General features: G+C 41.2%; 1 protein-coding gene across 1 annotated transcript in view; it reads left to right on the top strand.

Moving 5' to 3' along the window:
* Window positions 1–23614, top strand: part of DROSHA (drosha, ribonuclease type III) — a 154771-nt gene that overhangs the window by 29203 nt on the left and 101954 nt on the right. Inside the window, exons 11-15 of the mRNA XM_011980812.1 lie at window positions 7385–7471; window positions 9492–9578; window positions 16469–16540; window positions 18079–18160; window positions 19419–19493. Coding sequence (XP_011836202.1) covers window positions 7385–7471; window positions 9492–9578; window positions 16469–16540; window positions 18079–18160; window positions 19419–19493 — 403 coding nt within the window. The remainder of the gene's footprint in view (window positions 1–7384; window positions 7472–9491; window positions 9579–16468; window positions 16541–18078; window positions 18161–19418; window positions 19494–23614) is intronic.

Here is a 23614-nt window from a genome sequence, read left to right as displayed (position 1 = left end):
CCTCTTCCATGGTGGTGCTGTCTGACAGACCTCCATGTGTGAGATAGAGCTCGTCATGCTCCCTTCCATTTGTCCACCTCCAAGTCTCTGCCCCAAGACCTTCTCATCCGTCCTCTTTTCTTTTAGGCCCCTGACCAGCTGGCATGGCCACCACTTGCTTCTGCCCATGAGTCCCTCTCTATTCTAACTTCAGGCCACTTCTCTTTCCACACAAAGTGGATGACCAGGTACACTGCCTGAAACTCCGCCCACTGGGAGAGATTTCCCCACAGCGCTCTTTCAGGACCATCCCAGAATGAGGCTGTAGTGCCATCTGTTTTTGGCTCACCCACTCTTGCCAACTGACCGATTTGTAAACCAAGCTTGGGCTTTTTCCCCTGCTTTCATCCATACACTCTAGGTCATCAGCTGAGGGAGGGGAGCTGGTGCAACAGTGGTGGAGCTGTGGGGATCCGGGCCACCTGCCCAGGCAGCTTGTTTGTGCTCTTGGCTCCTGGGTATGCTTGACTCTGGCAGTACCATGCCTGCCTTTTGATGGATTGTTGCTGATGCCGTATTGCCTGGTGGGACTGACAGAATTTAGCCTATGATGGGTGATTCTGGCCACATGTGTATCTGGTATCTCTTGGCCAGGCCTTACATCTCTATCAGGGCCAAGTAGCACATCTGGAATATTCTTTCAAAGGCACATACGTCTTCACTATAGATAGCAGGTCTTGCTCCAGTACGTCAGGGACCAGCATTGTGATTCTCCCAATGTGGCCTGCCACAGATTCCTTTTGGCATCTTTTCCCACCAACACTGTAGGATCTGCTGAAACATATGGCCCCAGCAGCAGTGCTGCTTATACTCTAGCCTGGAACAGCTGAGGCCCTTTCTCACATGGGCTCTCCTCAGCAGGGGCAGGTTCTGCAGTGTGCCTGGACGGTTGGGAACTCCTTGGTATTATGAGTGGGTGGGAGCATTAACACAGCCCTGGGGCAAAACTATAAATGTCTGTGAACCATTCTGATCCTTATTTCTGATTGGGATAGAAAATAACCCATTCACCTAATCAGTTGCCACATACTTTATATCTGCTTCAGCTAAACTACAACACCTGGCCTGGCAGCTACACTCAGAGCTCCTGCTTGGTTGAGTTTGTGGTAGTTTGCAGTTATCCTTCAGGACCTTCAGGGGCCAGACAGGTGAATTAATCAGAGATAGGACCGGTACCATCTCCCTTATATCCTTCAGATCCTTAAGAGTGGCACTAATCTCCTCTATCCCTCCAGTGTAATATTGGTTTTGATGCCTGGGTTGATGGGGGTTGTGGTAATTTCATTTCTGCTTGACTTTCCCATTAGGATAGCTCTTATTCCACATGTCAAGGACCCAGTGTTGAGTAGCACATTGGGTCTGCCAAGAATGTCAATTCTAGTGGTACATTCAAGGACCAGGGTAAGGACCACTGGGTAGATCTGTGATTCAGTAGACCCACTGTAAGTCAGACCTTGACCAAGATCCATTTATTACCTTGGCCTCATATTCTCTACTCTAACTGGGGAACCATAGTGATGTATCCAGTCTCCAAGTATCAATGATGATTCAGATACTGCATCTAACATGGCTTGAACTGTCTGCTATTCTTCTTTTCCCAGTGTACAGCTCCCCAGGTAAACGGCCATAAGCCCCTTTGGGGAATGACAGGGTTGTCAAGGCCGTTTTTGCTTGTTATTTTGTTACAGAGTCCTTCCTCCTGGGATCTGACCACCTCTTTAGTCAGTGGATTTCAGTCCAAAAAATGTGATCAGTTCTGGAACTGAGCAAGGAATAGTGTGACTGTTTATTGGAATGTCCTGCCTTCAGTCTCTTGGTTATCCATTCCTGGTTTCTTATGTTTGTACAAACTAAGTAGTACTCGTGTTGGTTACCCACTTGTTTTGTACCCAAGGACACCATGTTCTATTAACTATTTCCATGACCTTTGTGGGTCAGACCCCCTTGGCTGCCACTGTGGCCTGGCTTCCAGTACTTAGCCCTATCACCTGGCATCTCTTGTTTCAGGATTCTGTCATCCCTGTTACTGCTGGCGAGCTCTGCTCTCTGACCACTTTTGTGGTCAGCCCTGGCCTGCAGAGGAGGTCGCCACTGATCTTCCTCATGATGTTTGTGCTCCTATCACCTGCACATTTGTTTTAATGTGTCCTCTGGGGCTTCCCATGCAACACGATTGTTTGGCATATTTTCCAGCCATAGATACTGTATCCATTCTAACTTCCTTGAGTCCTTGAATTCCTTCCTCCACTGTCTACCACGGCAATTCTGGTATTTCAGCTTTGCTCAGTGTGGGTTGTTGCTTCTTCATGCTTTTAGGAGCCATGCTAGTAGGGAGTTCTCAACATACCCTGGTGGTGTTGTATCCTGAGTACTCCCAAGTCAATATACTCTTCTCTAAACAATTTTATGTTCTGGCCCTGTTGATCAAGGGCTCTCATCATCAAGTCCTCTGCAGACTTCTCTGGCTGTTGCTACATGCTAGTTAGTTCCTGCAATTCTTTTGAAATATAATCTGTTGCCTTCCAGCACTTCCCCATTTGGGGCCCTGAAATGACCCCAATTATAGGTATTGGCCTGGAGGGGAGACTGGTTGAGGCGTGTGTGAGGGGGCATAGTGTTGCCTTGCAGGTTCTTCCATTGTCTTCTGGCACAATTGAGCAGTTGCTCTTAATTGGGAGGGATGTGCCATCTCTGCAGTCAGACGGTTTAGAGGAATCTGGGGAGTCAAAACCTAAGTGTCCCCATTTCTGGTTTCCTGGGCCCTGACCGTGGTTAATTGCCTTTGAGGTTCAGCCACTCTCACAGGTAAGCCTTAGGCGTGGTCCTTGCTGTGACCTCGCACTGTAGGTAGTGAGAGTTTCTTCTGGCTTTCACATCTGGTTTCCAATAGTCTTTTCTCCTTCTCTGCTGTTATACTTCTATAGTGCAGTGGTTCTCTAAATGAAGGCTTCCAACTGAGACTCACACAAGCTTCACCTGGGAACTTGTTATAAAGGCAGATTCTCAGCCCATCCCAGCCACTGAATCAGAAACTGGGAGTGGGGAACAGCACTCTGAGATTTAACCAGCCCTCCAGGTGATTTCTGGGCAGACTAAGGTTTGGGGACTATGGTAGAGCATCAGTGGTGCTTAGCGACAGCCATCCATCCCTGAAGGATCATAACCATTGTTCTTATAGCTACCATTTTTAAACACCTGGGTGTTTGGCCTGCTTCCAGTGTACAGCTTCTAATTCACCATCTTTAAAGTTTACTTGCTCGCCATCTGGTGCCAGGGGTTGTCTGTGTTCCGCTTACCACCAGTGATGGCATCTTCATTGCTTGTTGGGAGGTGATTGAGATCCGAAACACCATCTTATTTGCTGTTTTCTTGGGTCACTCCTAGTACCAACAGCTGCATCTTGGGTTCTCTAGAAGCAGATGCTAAGATGGAGTTTTGGGTGCATGATGGTTATTAGGCATCAACGAAAGGTGGAAGCAGGATTGGACAGAAGGATTGGCTGAACTGAAAGCTACATTCAGCCTGGGGGTGATCTGTGGAATGCATATTGCCCGTTTGAGTTGGGCTGAAATGGCTGGGCCTTTATACCTCTGCCTTGCTCAGTACCTGATGTTGGGCCATGCCTGAGGTCAGAGGAGGGAGATCTGCAGTGGAGAGAGATCCTGAAGAAGCTTATAGCTGGAAGCTCCCTGCTATCTGTGCCCTCCACAGCCAGGCAGCAAGTCTTTCCTTGAACATGGGTCTGTGCGGCACATCCCCATGTCTATCACAGGTACACCCAATCATGCCATCACAACTGATGCTGTCACAGCACACTTCTTTTGCTGGCTTTGTTTGCCTTTTCCCGTTTTTTTTTTTTTTTTTTTTTTTTTTATATGGAGTTTTGTTCTTGTTGCCTAGGCAGGAGTGAAATGGCTTGATCTCAGCTCACGGCAACCTCCACCTCCCAGGTTCAAGTGATTCTCCTGTCTCAGCCTCCCAAGTAGCTGGGATTGCAGGCATGCGTCACCACGCCTGGCTAATTTTGTATTTTCAGTAGATACAGGGTTTCTCCATGTTGGTCAGGCTGGTCTTGAACTCCCGACCTCAGGCAATCTGCCCACCTTGGCCTCCCAAAGTGCTGGGATTACAGGCATGAGCCACCGTGTCTGGCCAGCTTTTTCCCGTCTTAAGATCCATGCATATTCTCTTCCACCACCTCTCATGCTTTCTTCATTTCTGACCTTTTTAATTTTTACCCAGCATATTTATTCCTTCCAGCTTTTAAAATTTCCTATTAACTCTCACTGCTGTTAGTTCTCAGATTAATTTCCCCACTTTTTTTTTTCAGTTTATTCATAAGTGTAACTAAAGGTCAGTTATTGTGTTATTTTACAAGTAAAAGGAAGATGGTCATAGGATTGTAGATCTAGAAAGATCCTTAAATCTTGTGGTCTGAACCCGCTCTGGAGCATACTGTAAGTGGCATATTGTGGCTATAAGATTAAGGGTAGCCATAACTTCATTCAGGTGTCTCACAGGGCTGATACTCCATGTCAGCAGTGTTGTCCGTGTCAGCCTGTGTCAGCAGTCTACAACCTAGCCTGGAGATTTCCAGGAGACAAGGCCACCTCGGCACAGATGCAGCTTTCATAAGTCTTAAAACAAAGTTTCCCCTTATAAGAATAGTTTAAACTCCTTTCAGAAAAGAGACATCTGGTAACTGATCTGGACTGAATACAGGTATAAGTAAAGGAGAAGGATCCTGCAAACTTGAGGCTGGTCTCCGGATGAAGACCCTCCTGGTGGCTTGGTCATCTGACTCCCTGGCTGTATCTGGCCTGCATCTGCTGTCCGTCTTGTAAGAGAATAAGCAGAACAAACTGCTTGAGCATCGGTTGGTGACTAAGACTTATCTTTGAGGAGAATCAGATGGAAAGGGAGAAGTCCCTCCTGAAAGAGCTGGTTAATTAGGTCCATTGGAAACACCCCACCCACCAACACAACAGTTGGGGATGGTGATGGGATTTGCCTAAGCAGGTGAGTAGTGGCACTCACTTCTATGAGAGAATCATGAGAGTTAGCTCTGATCCAGCTATTGGGTGAGCCCTATGGACTATTCCACAGCAGGTCTGGCAGTTTTTGTTCTGCTTTCTGGCCAATTGCTACCTACTGTGTGTACTTTCCACCTCTGTTATGGAAATTGCCACCAGGCAAAACCTGCCAAAATTATTCTTAAGATCCTTCCAGGCCCCTAGTAAGGGGGGACAGGCTCCCAAGTGGAAGAGGACGGTCTGGATGCCAGGGACACCCTTGGCTTCAAGAGCTGACTGCCAGCTGGTGTGTCTCCAGCCCTTGCTGTGCCAGAGGAGCATCTCAGCCTGAAGGATCCTGCGATTGTGACACCATAGGCCAGGAAGTCGTAGGTCAGGTTTATCTGCAGAAAGCCTCTCTGTTGTTGTCTGCCAGTGGGGGAATTAGAAGATGATCCCCTGCAAGTCTGTACAATCACTGAAGGGCACATTATCCCCTCTGCACTCCTGATGGGACTGCGCAGCTTCTCCAGGGATGTGCTCCATCCTCAGATGCCTGCTGCGTGCCGCATACTCCAGTCACACAGGCTCAGCTCAAGAGTCGCATCACTTGGCCTGGCTGATCCATAGGCCTTCAAGCTGCGGAATGATGATCCTGAGTTTCCGGGATAACCATTGGTTGCACTACAGGCATTACCAGTCACCACTTGGGTCATGGTTAGGACAGTGGCTGTCACCTCCACAACCTACTCAGATGAGGAAGCACGCCCCAGACACCGTAGAAGTCTGCAAAGAGGTTTACCCTTTGTCAAGGACAGAAATTCAGAGCCTCCTTGAAGACCTGATGCAAGGACTCAGTGAAAAAGTTGTCACTGGCTGTACTGTGTGTATCACACGGGAAGTGGTCTGTAACTCACAGACTGAAAAATATGATGGTAGCTATCTCCAAAGATGGTAAGGTCTCTCATGACTTCAACACCCAGTCAAGTTTATCCAGGAAGCACAACTTGATGGGGCTGTGGGCATAGAGCAGACAGCCATAAGCTGTCCCTGTCCTCTGCTGCAGTGGCTGTTCATGACTTGGAGAATAGCACACCTCAGCATGAACCTCCCCATCAAGGACTGAAAGTGGCTGGTGTAAAGTTCAGGAAGGAACATTTAAGCATGCTTCAGTGGGTTTATGCAGCTGCCACCTCCATGGGACTGGGGCACCGCTGGGAGAGCCCTGTATAGGCCACCTTGCAGCCAAATGTTTATGATTTTCTTTTTGTTTTTGTTTTGAGACAAGGTCTTCCTCTGTCACCCAGGCTGGAGTGCAGTTGTGCAATCTTGGCTCACTGCAACTTCCGCCTCCTGGGCTCAAGTGATCTCCTGCCTCAACTTCCTGAGTAGCTGGGACCATAGGCATGCACCACCACACCAGGCTAATTTTTGTGAAGACAGGGTTTTGCCATGTTGCCCAGGCTGGTCTTGAACTCCTGGGCTTAAGCAGACCTCCCATCTTGGCCTCCCAAAGTGCTATGATTACAGGCGTGAACCACTGTGCCTGGCCCTACTTTACAGTTGTTTTTAAGGGGAGCCCCATCACAGGCCAAACGAGCTCTCTTGGCCTCCGAAGTTAATCAAGCTCTATGGGCCCTTGCCATGCTGGAAAATGCCAAGACACAACCACCCAGCCAAGTGTTCCCAGCTGCAGCTCACACCTCTCCCAGCCCCAACTTGGCACCCTCTAGCCAGAGGTCTGACAGCTGGCATCACTCTCCTTGGGCTTCCCAGGCCCATCACCCACAGGACGAGACGCAGTCCAGCGGTCTGCAGCAAGGTCAGAGCTACTTCTACTGGCAGCTGCAATAAAGGGGACTCCCAAATGGGCCCATCTCAGGCAAGCCTCATGAGTTCCTTCAGACCCTCCTTACAACTGATGTGGCCTACTTGCCACGTCAGATGGAAGAACACCAGGTCTTCATCAAGGACAGGCCCCCTATGTGTACTCGTGGTCCAGCGGGTGTCCCCCGGCACCCTCATGGATGATAACTGCTCATTTGCTAAGTTCACGGTATTTTGGAGGCCCCCAAACCCTCAGACGTTTATGGCCTTATTGGACATCCCTGCTTCATCAGCACCTGAGGAAGTCGCTGAGAGCTGGAGACTGGCCAGCCCTTTTTTACTGGTCTAGGTATGGCAAAGTCAGTACTGTTCTTTCCTACCAGTCTGTGAAGGAACAGACATAAAATCTCTTTTGTTAGATGTGAATCTAGGAAATACAATATATTTTTAAGTAAAAATATTCTGTTGTTTTACTTGTAAACTGATTTTCGTTTTTTTCCCCTCAGGCTATCAAGCCCTGTCGTCCTATGACCAACAATGCTGGCAGACTTTTCCACTACCGGATCACAGTCTCCCCGCCTACGAACTTCTTAGTAAGTTTCTGAAGAATCACATGCATATCATTTAAAATGTAAATAGAGTAAAATGTGAATAGGCTAAAGTTGTTGATTCCGTTCTTAAATGTTCTTACTTTGAAAAATATTTTTATGTTCAGAAATTGATCTTTATCACGATGATGTTTCTTTCAGCTTCCTCTTCACTATACTACTATATCTTTTTTTCATTAAATATTGTTGGCATCACTTAATAGCCAAATTCATAGTAGCCAACAATGTTGGAGCTATGGAGTGGGAAGAAAATATAGAACACTTCCACATCTCTTAAAAATTAGTGAACAACGGCCAGGCCTAGCGGCTCACGCCTGTAATCCCAGCACTTTGGGAGGCTGAGGTGGGCGGATCACAAGGTCAGGAGATCGAGACCATCCTGGCTAACACGGTGAAATCCCGTCTCTACTAAAAATATAAAAAATTAGCCAGGCGTGCTGGCGGGCGCCATGGTGAAACCCCGTCTCTACTAAAAATACAAAAAATTAGCCGGGCATGGTGGCGGGCACCTGTAGTCCCAGTTACTCGGGAGGCTGAGGCAGGAGAATGGTCTGAACCCAGGAAGCAGAGCTTGCAGTGAGCCAAGATCGCGCCACTGCACTCCAGCCTGCACAACAACAACAACAAAAAATGTTTTGAAGAAATGCCAAACTGTTTCCAAAGTGGCTATACCATTTTTGCTCATTATTTTTTTCTTTTTTCAGAGGTGAGATCTCACTTTGTTGCCCAGGCTGAATTTGGACTCCAGCCTCATGTGATCCTCTTGCCTCAGCCTCCCAAGTAGCTGGGATTACAGGCATGTGCCACTGTGCCTGGCTCTCTTTTATTTAATTTAGACCGTCTTTGTTAAGTTTTTCAAATATAAATTAACAATAATATTGGCAAAACAAATAATATATATTTCGATATTCTTTTGTTCCCCCTTATTCCAAGTTGTTCTTAAGAGATAATGTTTAAAAGAATGAAATCTAGTATCTGTGTTAGAAATTTGTCTTATAGGCCATCAGTCTTAATAATTATTGCCATATTTAGCATTTAAGGTTAAAAATGGCTGGGCCTCATGGCTCATGCTTGTAATCCCAGCATTTTGGGAGGCCGAGGCAGGCAGATCACTTGAAGTCAGGAGTTCGAGACCAGCCTAGTAGAGATGGTGAAACCCCATTACTAAATACAAAAACTTGCCTGGCATAGTGGCACATGGCTGTAATCCCAGCTGCTCAGGAGGCTGAGGCATGATAATTGCTGGAACCTGGGAGGCGGAGTTTCTAGTGAGCCAAGATCATGCCCCTGCACTCCAGCCTAGGCAACAGAGTGAGACTTCATCTCAAACACACACACACACACACACACACACACACAATGTTGGGTTATAAGAATGGCATAAGGAATAGAGTCCCTTGTGCTTAGATTGATATATGTATTATTTAGTTACAAATCCAATTTTCTGGGAATTAAGGCCTTTGAACTTGTATGGGAATTGATTTTTTGCAGTGTTTGGTTGGTTGAGTTCTTGGAGAGGCTGGGAGTAGAGCTATGAGGGGTTGACCTTCTGGCACCCAGAGGCCTTTCAGAGACTTCTAGGCTGTTGCTAGTCTCCACTCTATGATGCTGAGTCTTTTTCCACTTCGCATTTGAGTCAGCTGTATTATTTACCTTGCTCCTGTTAGGACTTCTGTTAGTTCAGAAACATAGTTCATTAAGAACAGAACTGGTAGTATTGTGAGAGTAAATAAAACAAGTTCTTAGAAAATGAAGCTTAATATAGCCTTTTATTTATTTATGGCACCTATAATATTACATCATTAATTGTCTAAGTACGTAAATATTATACTTACTATCTGAAGCCAGAGAATTTCATGTAAAATTAAACTTTGTATAAAGTTCTCTCTGGTGTCTGAAAGGAAGTCCTTATGTTCTGTTGGTTACTTTGAGTCCTGATGGATTTCTGCACATGCAAACCGTGTCATTTATTTAATTTGGGGTTCATGTTTCTGTTTGCTTTTAGACTGACAGGCCAACTGTCATAGAATACGATGATCACGAGTATATCTTTGAAGGATTTTCTATGTTTGCACATGCCCCCCTGACCAATGTAAGTATGTGCTAGTTGGCTGCTTTTCTCTTTCCTTCTACCTCCTTTATCCCTTCTTTCCAAAAGTCAAAACATTTCCTGTCATCTGCCTCCTAAGAAACGTTTCCTCTGCGTCCCTCTGTAACGTGAATGAGCTGCAGGAAGTCTGCAGCAGTGCGTCAGGTGGCAGTGTGACGTCTGTGCTAATGAGTCACAGGTTCGGTCTGCATTAAATGCTGTAAGTAAACATGTGTCAGAGTAACATTTTGAGAGTGTGAAAGCTTGGAAAAGGAGGATAAACTGTGGAGTAATGTGTTAAAGCTATTTTGGGTTGGTTGTCCTTCAAAAGAAAGTTGGAAAGTTTTAAGGAGAAGCCATTGTTTAGTCTCTGAGCAAAAGAAACAGAGCTTATTCAGGACATTCGGAGCCTGAATTCATGAAGTACATTTTCTGCTTTTGAATCCCAGGAGTGTGTCTTCAAGAGACTTTGACATATGGATTCATGATATTTTTATACAGGTATTAAGTCTGCTTTGTTGGTAATTGGTTCAAATGGAAGTTCCTGATCCATGAGTCAGAATCTTTCCATCGCCATGCTGGCAGTCCCAGGAATTGTCTTTCTTACTCCAGTTGGATGTAGAGTGAATTGGCTGGCAGTGGCACAGGAAGAGATGTGTGGCAGTGTACTTGACCCAGTACAGATGCTGTTGTAGAACTTATTGAATTGTAGCTATTATATATCCACATCAAATGGAATGTTGTTTAGCCTTTTCTGGTTTGGTTACATGAAATTACATCTGCAATTTGAAAAATTATTTTAGTACTGTTTACTTCACAGATGAAATTCAGTTCCATTGGAGAGTACAGTTAAGACTCAGATCTTTGCCCTACCTTAGCCTTTTTTGTCATTTTTTTTCGTATAAGTAGATATGATTCCATAGCAGTGATGCTAATTTAAGACAAATTGTTTTCCTAATGAGATTTTCTTTATTTCACAGTATTTTTTATTCTAGAGAATTTTCTTTGAGAAGATGATTACATTGTAAATGTAAAAATAAAATCATTTGATAATATATATTACGTTTTTCTTCAGAGGGGACCATCTGTTGTTCACTAATGTAGAAAAGCAATAATATGGGCCGGGCACGGTGGCTCACGCCTGTAGTCCCAGCACTGTGGGAGGTCGAGGTAGGTGGATCACTTGAGGTCGGGAGTTCGAGACCAGGTTGGCCAACATGGTGAAACCCCATGTCTCTACTAAAAATCCAAAATTAGCTATGGGTGGTGGTGTGCGTCTGTAAACCCAGCTACTTGAGAGGTTGAGGCATGAGAATCACTTGAACCTGGGAGGCAAAAGTTTCAGTCAGCCAAGATCGTGCTGCCGCACTCCAGCCTGCGCAGAAGAGTGAAACTGTCTCAAATAAATAAAGAAATGTAGAAAAGCAATAATATTAGGCCATTGTTAAATAATCTTTATGGAAAGGTACTAAGAGGTTTCTGAATTTTCATGATTTCTTTGCTTTTTTTTCTTTTTTTAAGTGTCACAAACTTTCAAACTCTTTGTTTCACCAAATCTCGTAGCCTTAGAGTTGATTACCCTCCACCCCCAACCATCTACTGCCTGTCTCTTTTTCCCCACAAAGGACTTATAAATACACAGAATTTAGTTAGCATGAAAATACTTAAAACTATTCTTCATCTTATTTCTTGATTCCCTAGAATTAATAGAGATCTTATTTTGACTTTTAGGATCACCTTAAACAAAGAAGGATAGCAGTGTGGCTTTAGAGAGACCAGGGTTTAAAATTAGTGATAGCTCTGTGATTTGACATTTCAATCTGTGTAAGCTTTGGCTTTGTCATCTGTAAGATGAGGGTATTAGTTGGAGCAATCTCATTGGCTTTTGTGAAAAATAAATAAGATGGCACATGAAAAGTGTTTATCATGGTGTTTGGCACATAATAAGTATTGGCACTTCTCTCTTTGGAAAGGATTTCAGACAGAGTTGGGTTTGAATCTTCTAATCCTTTTTTTTTTTTTTTTTTTTTTTTTTACCTTGGACAAGTGAATTCTTTGAACTTCATTAATGATAGCAATGCTTGGGGTTTTAGTGAGAATCAGACATAATTTTTAAAAAATACGGACTTTAATAAAAAACAAACAGTAGTTTTAGGTTTATAGCAAAAGTGAATAGAAAACATCATTTTTAAAAACGTTCCCCAGCACAAGGTTTGACTTGAGAGGCCACTGATGCTAAATTAGTCACAGTCATTACTGTCATTATAAAACAAAAGGACAGAAAAAATTTCTGGCTCCAGCATATATATATATATTTCTTTTTTTTTTTTTTTTTGGTTTCCCTAGAGTCTCACTCTGTCGCCCAGGCTGGAGTGCAGTGGCCGGATCTCAGCTCACTGCAAGCTCCGCCTCTGAGGTTCACGCCATTCTCCTGCCTCAGCCTCCCAAGTAGCTGGGACTACAGGCACCCGCCACCATGCCTGGCTAATTTTTTGTATTTTTTTTAGTAGAGATGGGGTTTCACCATGTTAGCCAGGATGGTCTCGATCTCCTGACCTCATGATCCGCCCGTCTCGGCCTCCCAAAGTGCTAAGATTACAGGCTTGAGCCACCGCGCCTGGCCGTTCAGCATATGTTTTATGTAAATGTTCAAGTTCTCGATGAGAACTTTATTCTATGACAAACCCCATCATTTATATTAGAGATGTTGATAAAAATAAATTGAGTTTTAAGCTGAGTGTTGTACAGTTCATAGGAATTAGATCCATCAAAGGCCTCTTGAATTTGAAATAGCCTCCTAAGGAAAAAAATTGTTAAACTGCTTTACCAGTCTGATTCCTTTTCTTGCTAGAGAGAGAATGTCAGAAAGAATGTCATGCAAATGATGGTAATGATAGAATCTCCACCAAATCTAGTTCTACAAGTTCTCTTAAGGTCTTGAAGTGGATTGAAAGCCTTGTTGGCTGAGTATAGAGCATTCTGGGAGAATTTTACCTTTTTATGTAGCACATTTGTTATAATACCTGATGTTAAGAGCTTTGACAACTTATCTGAAGTTTTAAAGATGTGTATTTGCCAGGTGTGGTGGCTCACACCTGTAATCCTGGCACTTTGGGAGGCTAAGGCAAGCAAATTGCTTGAGGCCAGGAGTTCAAAATGGCCTGAGTCCCAGCTACTGTGGAAGCTGATGTGGGAGGATCACTTGAGCCCAGGAGTTTGAAGCTGCAGTGAGCTGATTGCCTCACTGAACTCTAGCTTGGGTGACAGAGCTAGACCCCATCTCTTAAAAAAAAAAAAAGAAAAAGGGCCAGGTGCAGTGGCTCATGCCTGTAATCCCAGCACATTGGGAGGCTGAGGCAGGCAGATCACCTGAAGTCAGGAGTTTGAGACCAACCTGGCCAACATGGTGAAACCCCGTCTCTACCAAAAATACACAAATTAGCTGGGCATTGTCGCAGGCATCTGTAATCCCAGCTACTTGGGAGGCTGAGGCAGGAGAATCGCTTGAACCCAGGAGGCGGAATTTGCAGTGAGCTGAGATCCCGCCACTGCACTCCAGCCTAGGCGACAAGAACGAAACTCCGTCTCAAAAAAAGAAAAAAAATGTAAGATATATGTATGAGTTACATAGTATTTTGTCATATTCCCAAAAGCACAGGAAAACCCCTGGATCATTTCCCTCCCACTTTAGTTGGCTTCCCATTTGGAGTGGACTTGCTGACGCCTGGATTTGGTCAATCAGTATGTGGAAATAGTAGAGTTAGAAGATGGAGGTTTGGAGAGTTTTTTAGTTTTTTGGGTTTTTTGCTAGGGTGAGATAGGAGTATAAGTCAGTATAGGATAGTCTTTACTTTTAAGTATTCAAACATGATAGTAGTCATTTATATTATTTGATGGCATTTGTTGGGAGGTATTTTGGTGATCTTTGAAATTACAGTTTTTTGGTTGACCATTGTGTAGCAAAATAACAAGCTCTCTTTGACACTTAGAGAGATCACAGTTTGAATAGATGAGGAGATCCTGCCTTTCCAAATTTGTGTGTCTGAGAATGGCTCTGGTGGTATGGATGGAAGCCCAAAAGAAAATAAAGTATATACAAAGAGAAGAGGTCAGAGAAGGAATTCCAAGAAGTGATTTTACTTAAAATGAAATAGGAAAAGGACTGTACATGCATAAGTCATCAAGCAGGGTGCTTTTTCCTATGATAGCAAGGAGGAAAGTTTGCACATTTGCTTCTGCCTACCTCTTGAGAATTCCCAAGAGCTCCCGTTGTTTTCTCTCCTATGTACTGTCTGAGTAATTCAGTTCCACCCATGCATATTCTGATCCCCACCAGATTAATATTTATAGCTGTGACATGTACCTCTGTATTAATACTCCACTCTCACATTTTAGATTGCCTTTTGAAATGAACCTCCTTGATGTTTCCTCAGATACTTTACCCTCAACCTGTGCGTCATCTTTCCTACATATTGAATTTGAGGTACTCAGGGGACACCCTCCTAAATTAAGTGACCTAGTTGGTCACTTAAGCCAGAAACCCAGAAATGATCCTCAATTCTTTCTTCACTCTTCCTTCCACATCAGAATGGTCACTGTATATTTCAGTAATATCTCCTGTGTTTAAAATTTTTTTCTTCCTTTCCAGTCTTCCCTTCATTTGGCTCCTGGACTATTGCATTAGACTTCAGTCTGGTCTTCTTTGTTCCCTTACAAGCCATTCCAACACTGTTTCCACAGTGTCTCTTCTGAAATGTAGATGATGATAATCTCTAACTTAAAGTACTTGAATGATTTCTTCTTGCCATATATCCATAAGCCCTGACCTTAACATGGTTTGTAAAGGCTGCATAATAGAGTTCATATTTTCCTCTCTAGATCACCTGGCATCTCTCTCTCCACGTACTTCTGTCTGAACCGTGAAATTACTACTTCCTTCCTCAGCTCCCTTTCCTCCATTTTGCTAGAAGCTAAACAGCTGCTCTGCCTCAACTTTTTCTGGATGGCCTGGAAAATTCCTCCCCTCCCCATCTTTTTTTTTTTTTGTGATGGAGTTTCGCTCTTTTGCCCAGTCTGGAGTGAAGTGGCACGATCTTGGTTCACTGCAACCTCCACGTCCTGGGTTCAAGCGATTCTTCTGCCTCAGCCTCCCGAGTAGCTGGGATTATAGATGCCCGCCACGATGCCCAGTTAATTTTTGTATTTTTAGTAGAGACGGGGTTTTGCCATGTTGGCCAGGCTGTTCTTGAACTCCTGAACTCAGTTGATCCACCCTGCTCAGCCTCCCAAAGTGCTAGGATTATAGGCATAAGCCACCATGCCCAGCCCCTCTCCATCTTTGAAGACAACTCATATGTTACCTCCTCTTTGGTTCTTTTGCACTTTATACTTTTTTTGGTTGCTTGTTTGTTTTTTAATTGAACTTAGAAGTTACATTGCGTTGTATTCTGTTTGTATTTACTTACATGCCTTTCTTCTTATACATCTTTACCTCTTAAGATAGGACCCGTAGCTTATTTTAGAGTACCTGTGAATCTAATGTAGTTGTTAGCAAAGAGTAGGTATTTTAAAAATATGTTGAATCATGCAAAATTTTGTAACTCTTAAATATTTTTAAATGATTATAAGAACAAAGTAGAACTTAAAAATGATAATGGCTATTATGAGTTTCCCTCAAATTAACCACTGTTCTTTAGAATAAAAAGGAAAAGCTCCCAATAACTAAACTTTGTATCTCAGAAAAAGATTTCCAGTAGATGGCATTATAAGACTATTTTTCTGTTTTTCTTACCATCCCTTTCACTGATAGAATTAAAGTTTGTTTCTTTCTGATTGCTATGGTTTATGAAAATGATTACATCTATATAAAATCATCTTATGGACAGATTAAGCAGCCAGAAAAACTCAGTTAACGCATCTTTGGGACTTCTGAGTCTGTTATTTTCCCCAGCTAGCCAGCCAATTCTCTGCAGTAATCTTTCTCCCTCCCTTTCTTATTCTTTAATTCATTCAAAAATATATTTACGGAAAACCTATTATTTGTAGGCAGTAGGCAATTGTCTGATGATACATTGGTAAAGTAAGATAGGTGTGGATTTATTTTATGCTTAGCCTTCCTTCGTTTTCACATGTATCCTGAGTGTTAGAACAGGTAATGAGAAGGGTATACTCTAGTGGCCAAGAGCTGGGGTCTAGAGGAAGACTTTCCAGTCACTGAGCTAGCTGTTACCTTAGGGATGGTACTTCTGCCTTAGCTTCCTGCACTGTTCAGTGGACATGGTAGCCAAACCTATGTCATAGGGATGTTGTGATGGTTACATGAATGAATATTGTGAAGCATTTGGGACAGTGCCTGGCTCAAAAAATGTTAGCTATTATTATTTTTATTATCACTTGTTATTATTATATTTATTACCACAATTGCCTTTGCTCACGAACCAGCTGGGCAGCATGAATTGGGTGTTTTCAGTGACCTATGAATCCATAATTGATGAGTTATCACCCTACTATCCCTGATCTGCCTAAGGAGCCAGAGATTCTAAAATATTTTAAAAACTTGAGAAACAGAAATGTTTATGGTTATGGTTTTATTAATTCTTTAGATGTGATATGTGTGGTTTTAATGGGCTCTTGTTATGTTTGTGTTGCTGCTGCTAATCCTGTTAATTAAGCACTACATTATGCAGGTTTCTTGGAGAGGCCAGGACAGCTAGGTTCTTGTCATTAAAATCCAGCAGTTGTGGTCAGGCTTCATGTGCAGTGTTGTTAGCCACTGAGATGAAGGTGAAGCCTTCTCATTTGGTTCGTGGCCTTTTGGGTCAGGTAACAAACGTGTGTAATATGAGCCTGCAGGGAGATGTTGGGGAACTGAACCTCACTTCTTTTTATTGCAGATTCCACTGTGTAAAGTAATTAGATTCAACATAGACTACACGATTCATTTCATTGAAGAGATGATGCCAGAGGTAAGGGAAAAGATTGTGTAATGGTTTGATGTCGTTTGCTCTTTTGCTTATTCCACACTACTATTTTAAAACATTGAACTTGGCCAGATCTGGCTTTTGCCAGGAATATCTCTAAAGTATCATATTCACTGTTGAAAGAGTCAGTTAAATGTAGTTCTAATATCAAGGTTAAAATTCAGGCCAATTTCCAACTTGTTGACCTGTTTTTGAACCCATTTCTCCTTGTGTTACATCTGCTGATATTAACTTTACATCTGTTTCTAGTTTCTTTTACGTAGGGGACAGATTTTGGTTACTGGTCGTTATCAGAGGGGAGATTGGAATAGTGAAACAATCTGATAGCTGTTGTAATCATCTCACTCATTATCTCCAATGACAAGATCAATGCTTGGTTCATTTTTCTTCCCATATATTTACATATTTTTCCTAATTGTTTTTCATTGCGGGTGCTCAGCAGCAGATTTATCTAAATATATGCAAGAGATTTAAAATTCCAAAGGAAGATTAATGTGAATCTCAGAATGATTCATAGTCTGATCTTGAATTTAGTGGTGCCGACAAATCATACTAAGAAATAACAACTAGACAGCAAACAAGCTTGTGCACTTACCATTGTGTTGGAGTCAGGGTCAATTTCCGGAGCCCCTGGCTCTGCTTACAAACCTTGTTTAATGGGACAGCTCTGTCATGGGCAGGGAGCATGGAGGGGGAAATTGATGGGCATGACATGTGTGCCTAGTTGGCACCTGTTTCATTCTGAGCAAGTCTTGTTCATTGTACCTTCCTTTCAAAAAGAATTAAATAAAAAGAACCACCCCTTCATTCTTCTGCTCTAGAAGGGATTTGTTTTTTTTTTTAACTTCCTTTTGGTTTTTAAGGTCATATACCTTCATTTGCTATTGTAAAAGTTTATGACTTTTGGCGTGATCTCACGCAGGGTAATTTATGAACCCCGAGCAAAACTAGGAGGAGGAAGAATTATGAGATAAGTCTCACTTGCAAATATATCATCTGTTTAGCTTGTTTACAGGAGAAATTTTGGTGCAGAGTTGTATAGTTTTTCTTAGCCCTTTATTTGCATTCATTATGAATTTGAACTTTTTGGGTACACATGACCTCTTTTTTTTTGTAACTCCATGACCGTTATTCTGGATGTGTGAGGCGGGGGTCGGGGACAAGCCTATCAGGTGCATATGTGTAATCTGAATTAACAAAACATCCTCAGAAGATTCTCACACAGTTTATAATTGAATTAGAAAAATATATTAATATAAGTGAGACTTTACTTTTTAAAAAATTTCTCATTTTATTTGTATACTGAGAAGGGCTAAGTTGACATTAAGGAATCCTAATGGCATTATTGTCTATTTCATTTCCGTCTGAAACTAGTGATCAGTGGCTAAACTTTTCAGAAAACTATATGGTCTTAGTATAGTTTTAACAGACATTTTTAAAGACACTTGACAAGAACAAGTTGAACCTTCAGTTAATATATATTTTGCCAATTTACAGTAATTTAATTTTGGTTTATTTTTCAGAATTTTTGTGTGAAAGGGCTTGAACTCTTTTCACTGTTCCTATTCAGAGATATTTTGGAATTGTATGACTGGAATCTTAAAGGTGAGTAATAGGATTTAAAGAAGAGAGTAATGCTTATAGAAGAATGCTATGGTATATGTGAAAACTCTTATAAAAATTGTAGGGAGATAGTTGAAATTTCTTTTACTTTTTAAATACCCAGAGAAAAGTGTTATTCACAGGAATGCTTGTTATCATTTGACATGAATAAGTTTCTATGGATTTTACTTTATACAGTTTGACAGTGCTTATTATTAGCTGGTAGCAGCTTAAAGATGATACCAGTTATTATGTGTAACTACCTCGATATATGTGTACCTGGGAAATTACCATTAGTTAATATTTTAAATCTAGTAAACTTTGCTGCAATAAATCTTCTAAGATGGAAGTTTATTTAAATGCAAAACTTTGGTTAGTCATTAAAACACACACACACAGGCCGGGCGCGGTGGCTCAAGCCTGTAATCCCAGCACTTTGGGAGGCCGAGATGGGCGGATCACGAGGTCAGGAGATCGAGACCATCCTGGCTAACCCGGTGAAACCCCGTCTCTACTAAAAAATACAAAAAACTAGCTGGGCGAGGTGGCGGGCGCCTGTAGTCCCAGTTACTTGGGAGGCTGAGGCAGGAGAATGGCGTAAACCCGGGAGGCGGAGCTTGCAGTGAGCTGAGATCCGGCCACTGCACTCCAGCCTGGGCGACAGAGCGAGACTCCGTCTCAAAAAAAAAAAAAAAAACAAAAACACACACACACACACAGATGCACACATGCAGATACTTAGAGTGAACTAGATTAATTCAAAGACTTGATGCTTGGTTCTTGGATAGTAGCTTACTCTTTTGGAAGTATCTGTATTCTAACAAACAGTTACTTATTTATTGATGAATGGCTTTTCAAACTGATAGCATTTCTCAACATTTTTTAGTGTAGTGATTAAAATGGGAAAGAATGAACACTTAGTCACATTATATCATGTAATAATTCAATTATAATTAGTCTTGATAACTTTGAATTTTAAAAATAATTTTACTATATATATTTGCGCTTGGGGCTTTCATCCTCTTCTTGCCTTCGCTTAGTCTCCTCATTGCAGTCGTCCTTGGGTACTTGTGGCAGTTACCAATGATTGATTTAGCCACTGAGGAAGAGTGGCAGGAGGTAGTGGTATTTTTTATGCCTTTATTTCTGGTGGTAGTTTTTGTGGTTATCATAAATCTTAGAAATTAAGTTGCAGTGCTTGTTTTTTAAGACTGTTTGAGTTTTCTTTTCTTTTTTTTTTTCTCTCATTTGTTTGCTTCAGGTCCTTTGTTTGAAGACAGTCCTCCCTGCTGCCCAAGATTTCATTTCATGCCACGTTTTGTAAGATTTCTTCCAGGTAAATCTTCTGGCTTGTCAGTGACCTGGTGAGATAGTGCATCTGAAAATAAGCTTGCCGTTTTCCTTTCAATCTTCAGGGACAACTTTTCCACCTTAGGTACTGTTAATTATCTACTTCTCAGGTTAGGCATGGAAATGTAAAATATACATGTGGATTTATGTCCCTGCATAAATTATGGTAGCCCAAATTAGATGAACAATGGAAGAACGGATTTATAAATTTTAGAAATCTACTTGACAAAACATCATGCAGATGTGTTAATGTGGAAAAATGATTGTGGCTTAAAAAATGTATATGGCTAATTGGAAAACAATAACATTTTAAATGTAATATGATTATAACTGTGCCGCAAAAAATACTGTAATAATAGTTGCATTAAGGTAGTAGGATTATAGTGATTTTTTTCCTGTCTTTTGACATGTGTTTGAATTCATTTTGCAGTGAAAAAAAGATATAAAATAATTTTTTCTCCCAATAAAATATATAAGGAAATATATGACAGTTTTTAAAAGCAATATTTTAACTTTTCTAATTTTTTAAAAAGAATCCAACTGTAATATTTGGCATTATATTTGGTATTTTTAAAAATGCTTAGAGTCAGTTTAGTGACATGTACCTATAGTCTCAGCTATTTGGGAGGCTGAGAAGGAAGGATCACTTTAGCCCAGTGGGGGTTTGAGACCAGCATGAGCAACATGGCAAGGCCTTGTCTCTAAAATTAAAAAAAAAAAAAAAAATATATATATATATATATATGTGTGTGTATATATATATATATATATATTTAATGAAATCTTTTGGTTGCCTTTTTGATTGCAAAATCTTTCTCCTTGAGGCTTCTGCCACCCTATTCCCACTCCTTCTTTATTTATTTCCTAGTCAATTACCTGCTTTATCAAGTGCTGTGAAACCTGGCTTACGGTTTCCTCTCTCTACAAGGTTCTGTTACCAGCCTGGTTAACTTCACTTACGATTCTACCCTGAACTATATAATTATTTGACTTTTTCTACTGTAATGATTGTCACCACTCAATCGCTTAATCTTAAGATAAAAACCTTGGACCACGCCACCACCCTACGTTAATTTCTCCCTAGAATTTGACTCCAGTGTCTCACTTTCTGGTGATATCCTTCAGTCTAGCCTCTCGTGTCCCTATTGCCTTTTGCTTCTACTTGGATCTTCCATCTTCTCCTTATGTACGGCTACTTTCCTTTGCCTTCCCCACCAGGTCCTGTGCTCTGACATTTATCCTGTCAGTCCTAGCTGTCTCAGCTGCTTATATGGCCACCATCTCCAAGTTAATGTCATCAATCCAACTGCTTGCCTTTTCTTCTGTGTGTGGGCCGCTCAGTAATACTGGAGAATAAAACATAGCTGCTGCTATAAATCTGCGGTCTATAATCTTGGTTGGGGAGCTTTTCTTTGTGTAACCTTTCCACCCAGTATCAGCAGTTAAAGAATTTCAATCCTGTGTTCATGCTGTCCTCCTTATGCCTCTTGTCCTCCCATGGGCAGGAGCCCCTGTCTCCCTCGGTCAGGAACCCTTGTCTCCCTTGGTCAGGAGCCCTTGTCTCCCTCATGCCTGAGAGCCCTGCAGTGAGCCTGTCGGAGTCTGGCTTTCTCCAGTGCCCTTGTCCATTCACAACCAAGTTTTGCTTCAGTGCCAGACCCCCTCTAACTGTCCCTAGCCCACTGCAGCTGCCGATGCCAAAGGCAGCCTCCTGCAGACCAAGTACAGAGGACGTGCCTCAGTGTTAGTCTCTTCCTTGCTCTGGTGCCTGGGTGCTCCTTACTTTCCTCCTGTCTCTTTGACTCCTCTTGTGTGGCTTTAGTTTCTTGTCTACTCTGTCTGGTTTAGATTTTTGTCAAGATTTTTTCCTGATACTGTTTCCTCAGTCCAGACAGTCAAAATGGCTTAGTTTATTTTAGGTTAGCATTACTCAGATTTTTAGTATTACTCTTCATGTTTATTTTGTTTAGAAATGCATTCAAATGCTTTTCTCCTCTTTATATCTGGTTTTGTTTTATTGAGATGCCCTTTCTTCTCTTCTGGTGAATGAATCTTTTGATTTTAGACTGGAGCTTCAGCAGTAAACTTATTAGAAAATGGTGTTAGAGTGAATTTGCTGAAAAGCCTTTTCCTTTCTATATCTACTTTCCTCTAGGCATTTTATGACCAAACAGATGTCTGAGAGAAAGTGGGCAGTTTTAAAATCTCCTTAAAGAAAAATCTGATGTTGGATATTTACTTTGTGGGATTTCAACTCTCACATAACTATGTAGGGATAACATTTAGGTTGTCATAAAGAAAAAGGTCTATTGATTTGTTTTTAAACAGGGTTTACCTTTTCATTAGACTCCCCTTTGAAAATATGCATATTAGGAAGACCCTGAAGGATACTGAAAAATATCTAATATATAAAATGCATTTTGGTATTAGATAGGAAATTATGGTTGATTTGTTTTTCATAATGTGACCTTGTTAAAGATCTTTTAGAAAATGGTGAATTAAAAAAAAAAGACATTTTGATATATATTTTTTCATTTTTTTCTGTGCATAAGGGTATTTTTTACGTAGTTGTCATCTACTAGATACGATTTGCATCTATTTTTTAATAATTCATTGAGCAGATGGATATTTTTAAATATCGTGATATATAGTGCCAAATTTCTTGTCAAAAGAATAACATCAGTTTGTGCTGCCATGAAAAATGCATTATTATTCATTTTTAGCATTTTAGGCTTGCTCATCTTTCTTCTCTTCTTTCTTTCTTTTAAAAAATTTCAGTGGTGAGTTACATGAGGCTGAAGAGTAAACATTTGTCTGTCTTGTTGTATCCCTAGTCCTAACATACTTTATGGCACGTAGCAGGGACTCAGTAAATACTTGCTTACTGATTTTATTTAATTGGTCATAATAATGCCTTATCTAAATATTCACGTTTTTGGTTACTAGTGAGTGTGCTTTTCAAATAGTCTTTGGTATTATCTCTCATTTTTATAAAGTAAACTTTTGATTTAACTGTAACATAAATCCTGAAAAGTGCATGTATCATGAATATAGGACCTTAATGAGTTTTTACGAAGTGAATATGACCATCCACCCAGCACCCAGATCAAGATTAGTAGCTTCCGAGAACCCCCTTAGGACCCCTTTCCAGTCGCTGCCGAGACCCTCAAGGGTAACCGCTATTCTGACTTGAAACACCATGTATTAGTTTTACCTGTTTTCGAACTATGAAAACTAGAATTTTATATTCTCTTTTGCTTCCATCTTTTGTTTAATGTTTTTCAGAATCATATCCTGTTGCACTTAACTGTAGTTGGCTCATTCTCACTACTATGTAGTATTACATGGGATGACTAAATTAAAATAAACCTATCTATGATTAATGGACATTTGGGTATTTTCAGTATATATATATGTGTGTGTGTATGTATATATTCATGACATTTATATTCATGTTATATATTCCTATATATGTACATATATTCACTATATATCTGAATCTGTATATTTGAATAGCATATGTACGTTCATCAAAGACCTGTACATATCATTTAGTGAGCACATATATGTATTTTTCTGTTACATATATACCATACCAAGTGGAATTCTGGGTGTGTGTATATTAAGCTTTGTAGACACTTTCAGTTCTCCAAAGTGACTGGGCTGTTTTACCTTCTTATTCACAGTGTATGAAAATTCAAGTTATTTCACATTCTCACCACTTGGCATTTATTTTTTTCTTTGTCAATTTAGCCATTCTGATGTGTGTTCAGAAATATCACATTATGATTTTAATTTGCATTCTCCTAATGACTAATACAATGGAGTAAGTACCATTTCATATACTTATTGGGTACCTAGAGAGTGTTTTTTTTTAAAGTGTCCATTCAAGTCTTTTGCCCGTTTTTCTATTGGGCAATATCAGCCTTTTTCCCATTGTTTTTTTTTTTTTTTAAATTTCAGGAATTTTTTTTTCTTTTTTATTATACTTTAAGTTCTAGGGTACATGTTTGTTACATACGTATACATGTGCAGGTTTGTTACATATGTATACATGTGCCATGTTGGTGTGCTGCACCCATTAACTCGTCATTTACATTAGGTATA

The sequence above is a fragment of the Mandrillus leucophaeus genome, unplaced genomic scaffold (assembly GCF_000951045.1).
Source record: "Mandrillus leucophaeus isolate KB7577 unplaced genomic scaffold, Mleu.le_1.0 Scaffold218, whole genome shotgun sequence".
In the NCBI taxonomy this organism is placed as follows: Eukaryota; Metazoa; Chordata; class Mammalia; order Primates; family Cercopithecidae; genus Mandrillus; species Mandrillus leucophaeus.
The sequence above is the reverse complement of the archived record's forward strand: the minus strand, read 5'-3'. Positions and strand labels throughout refer to the sequence as shown.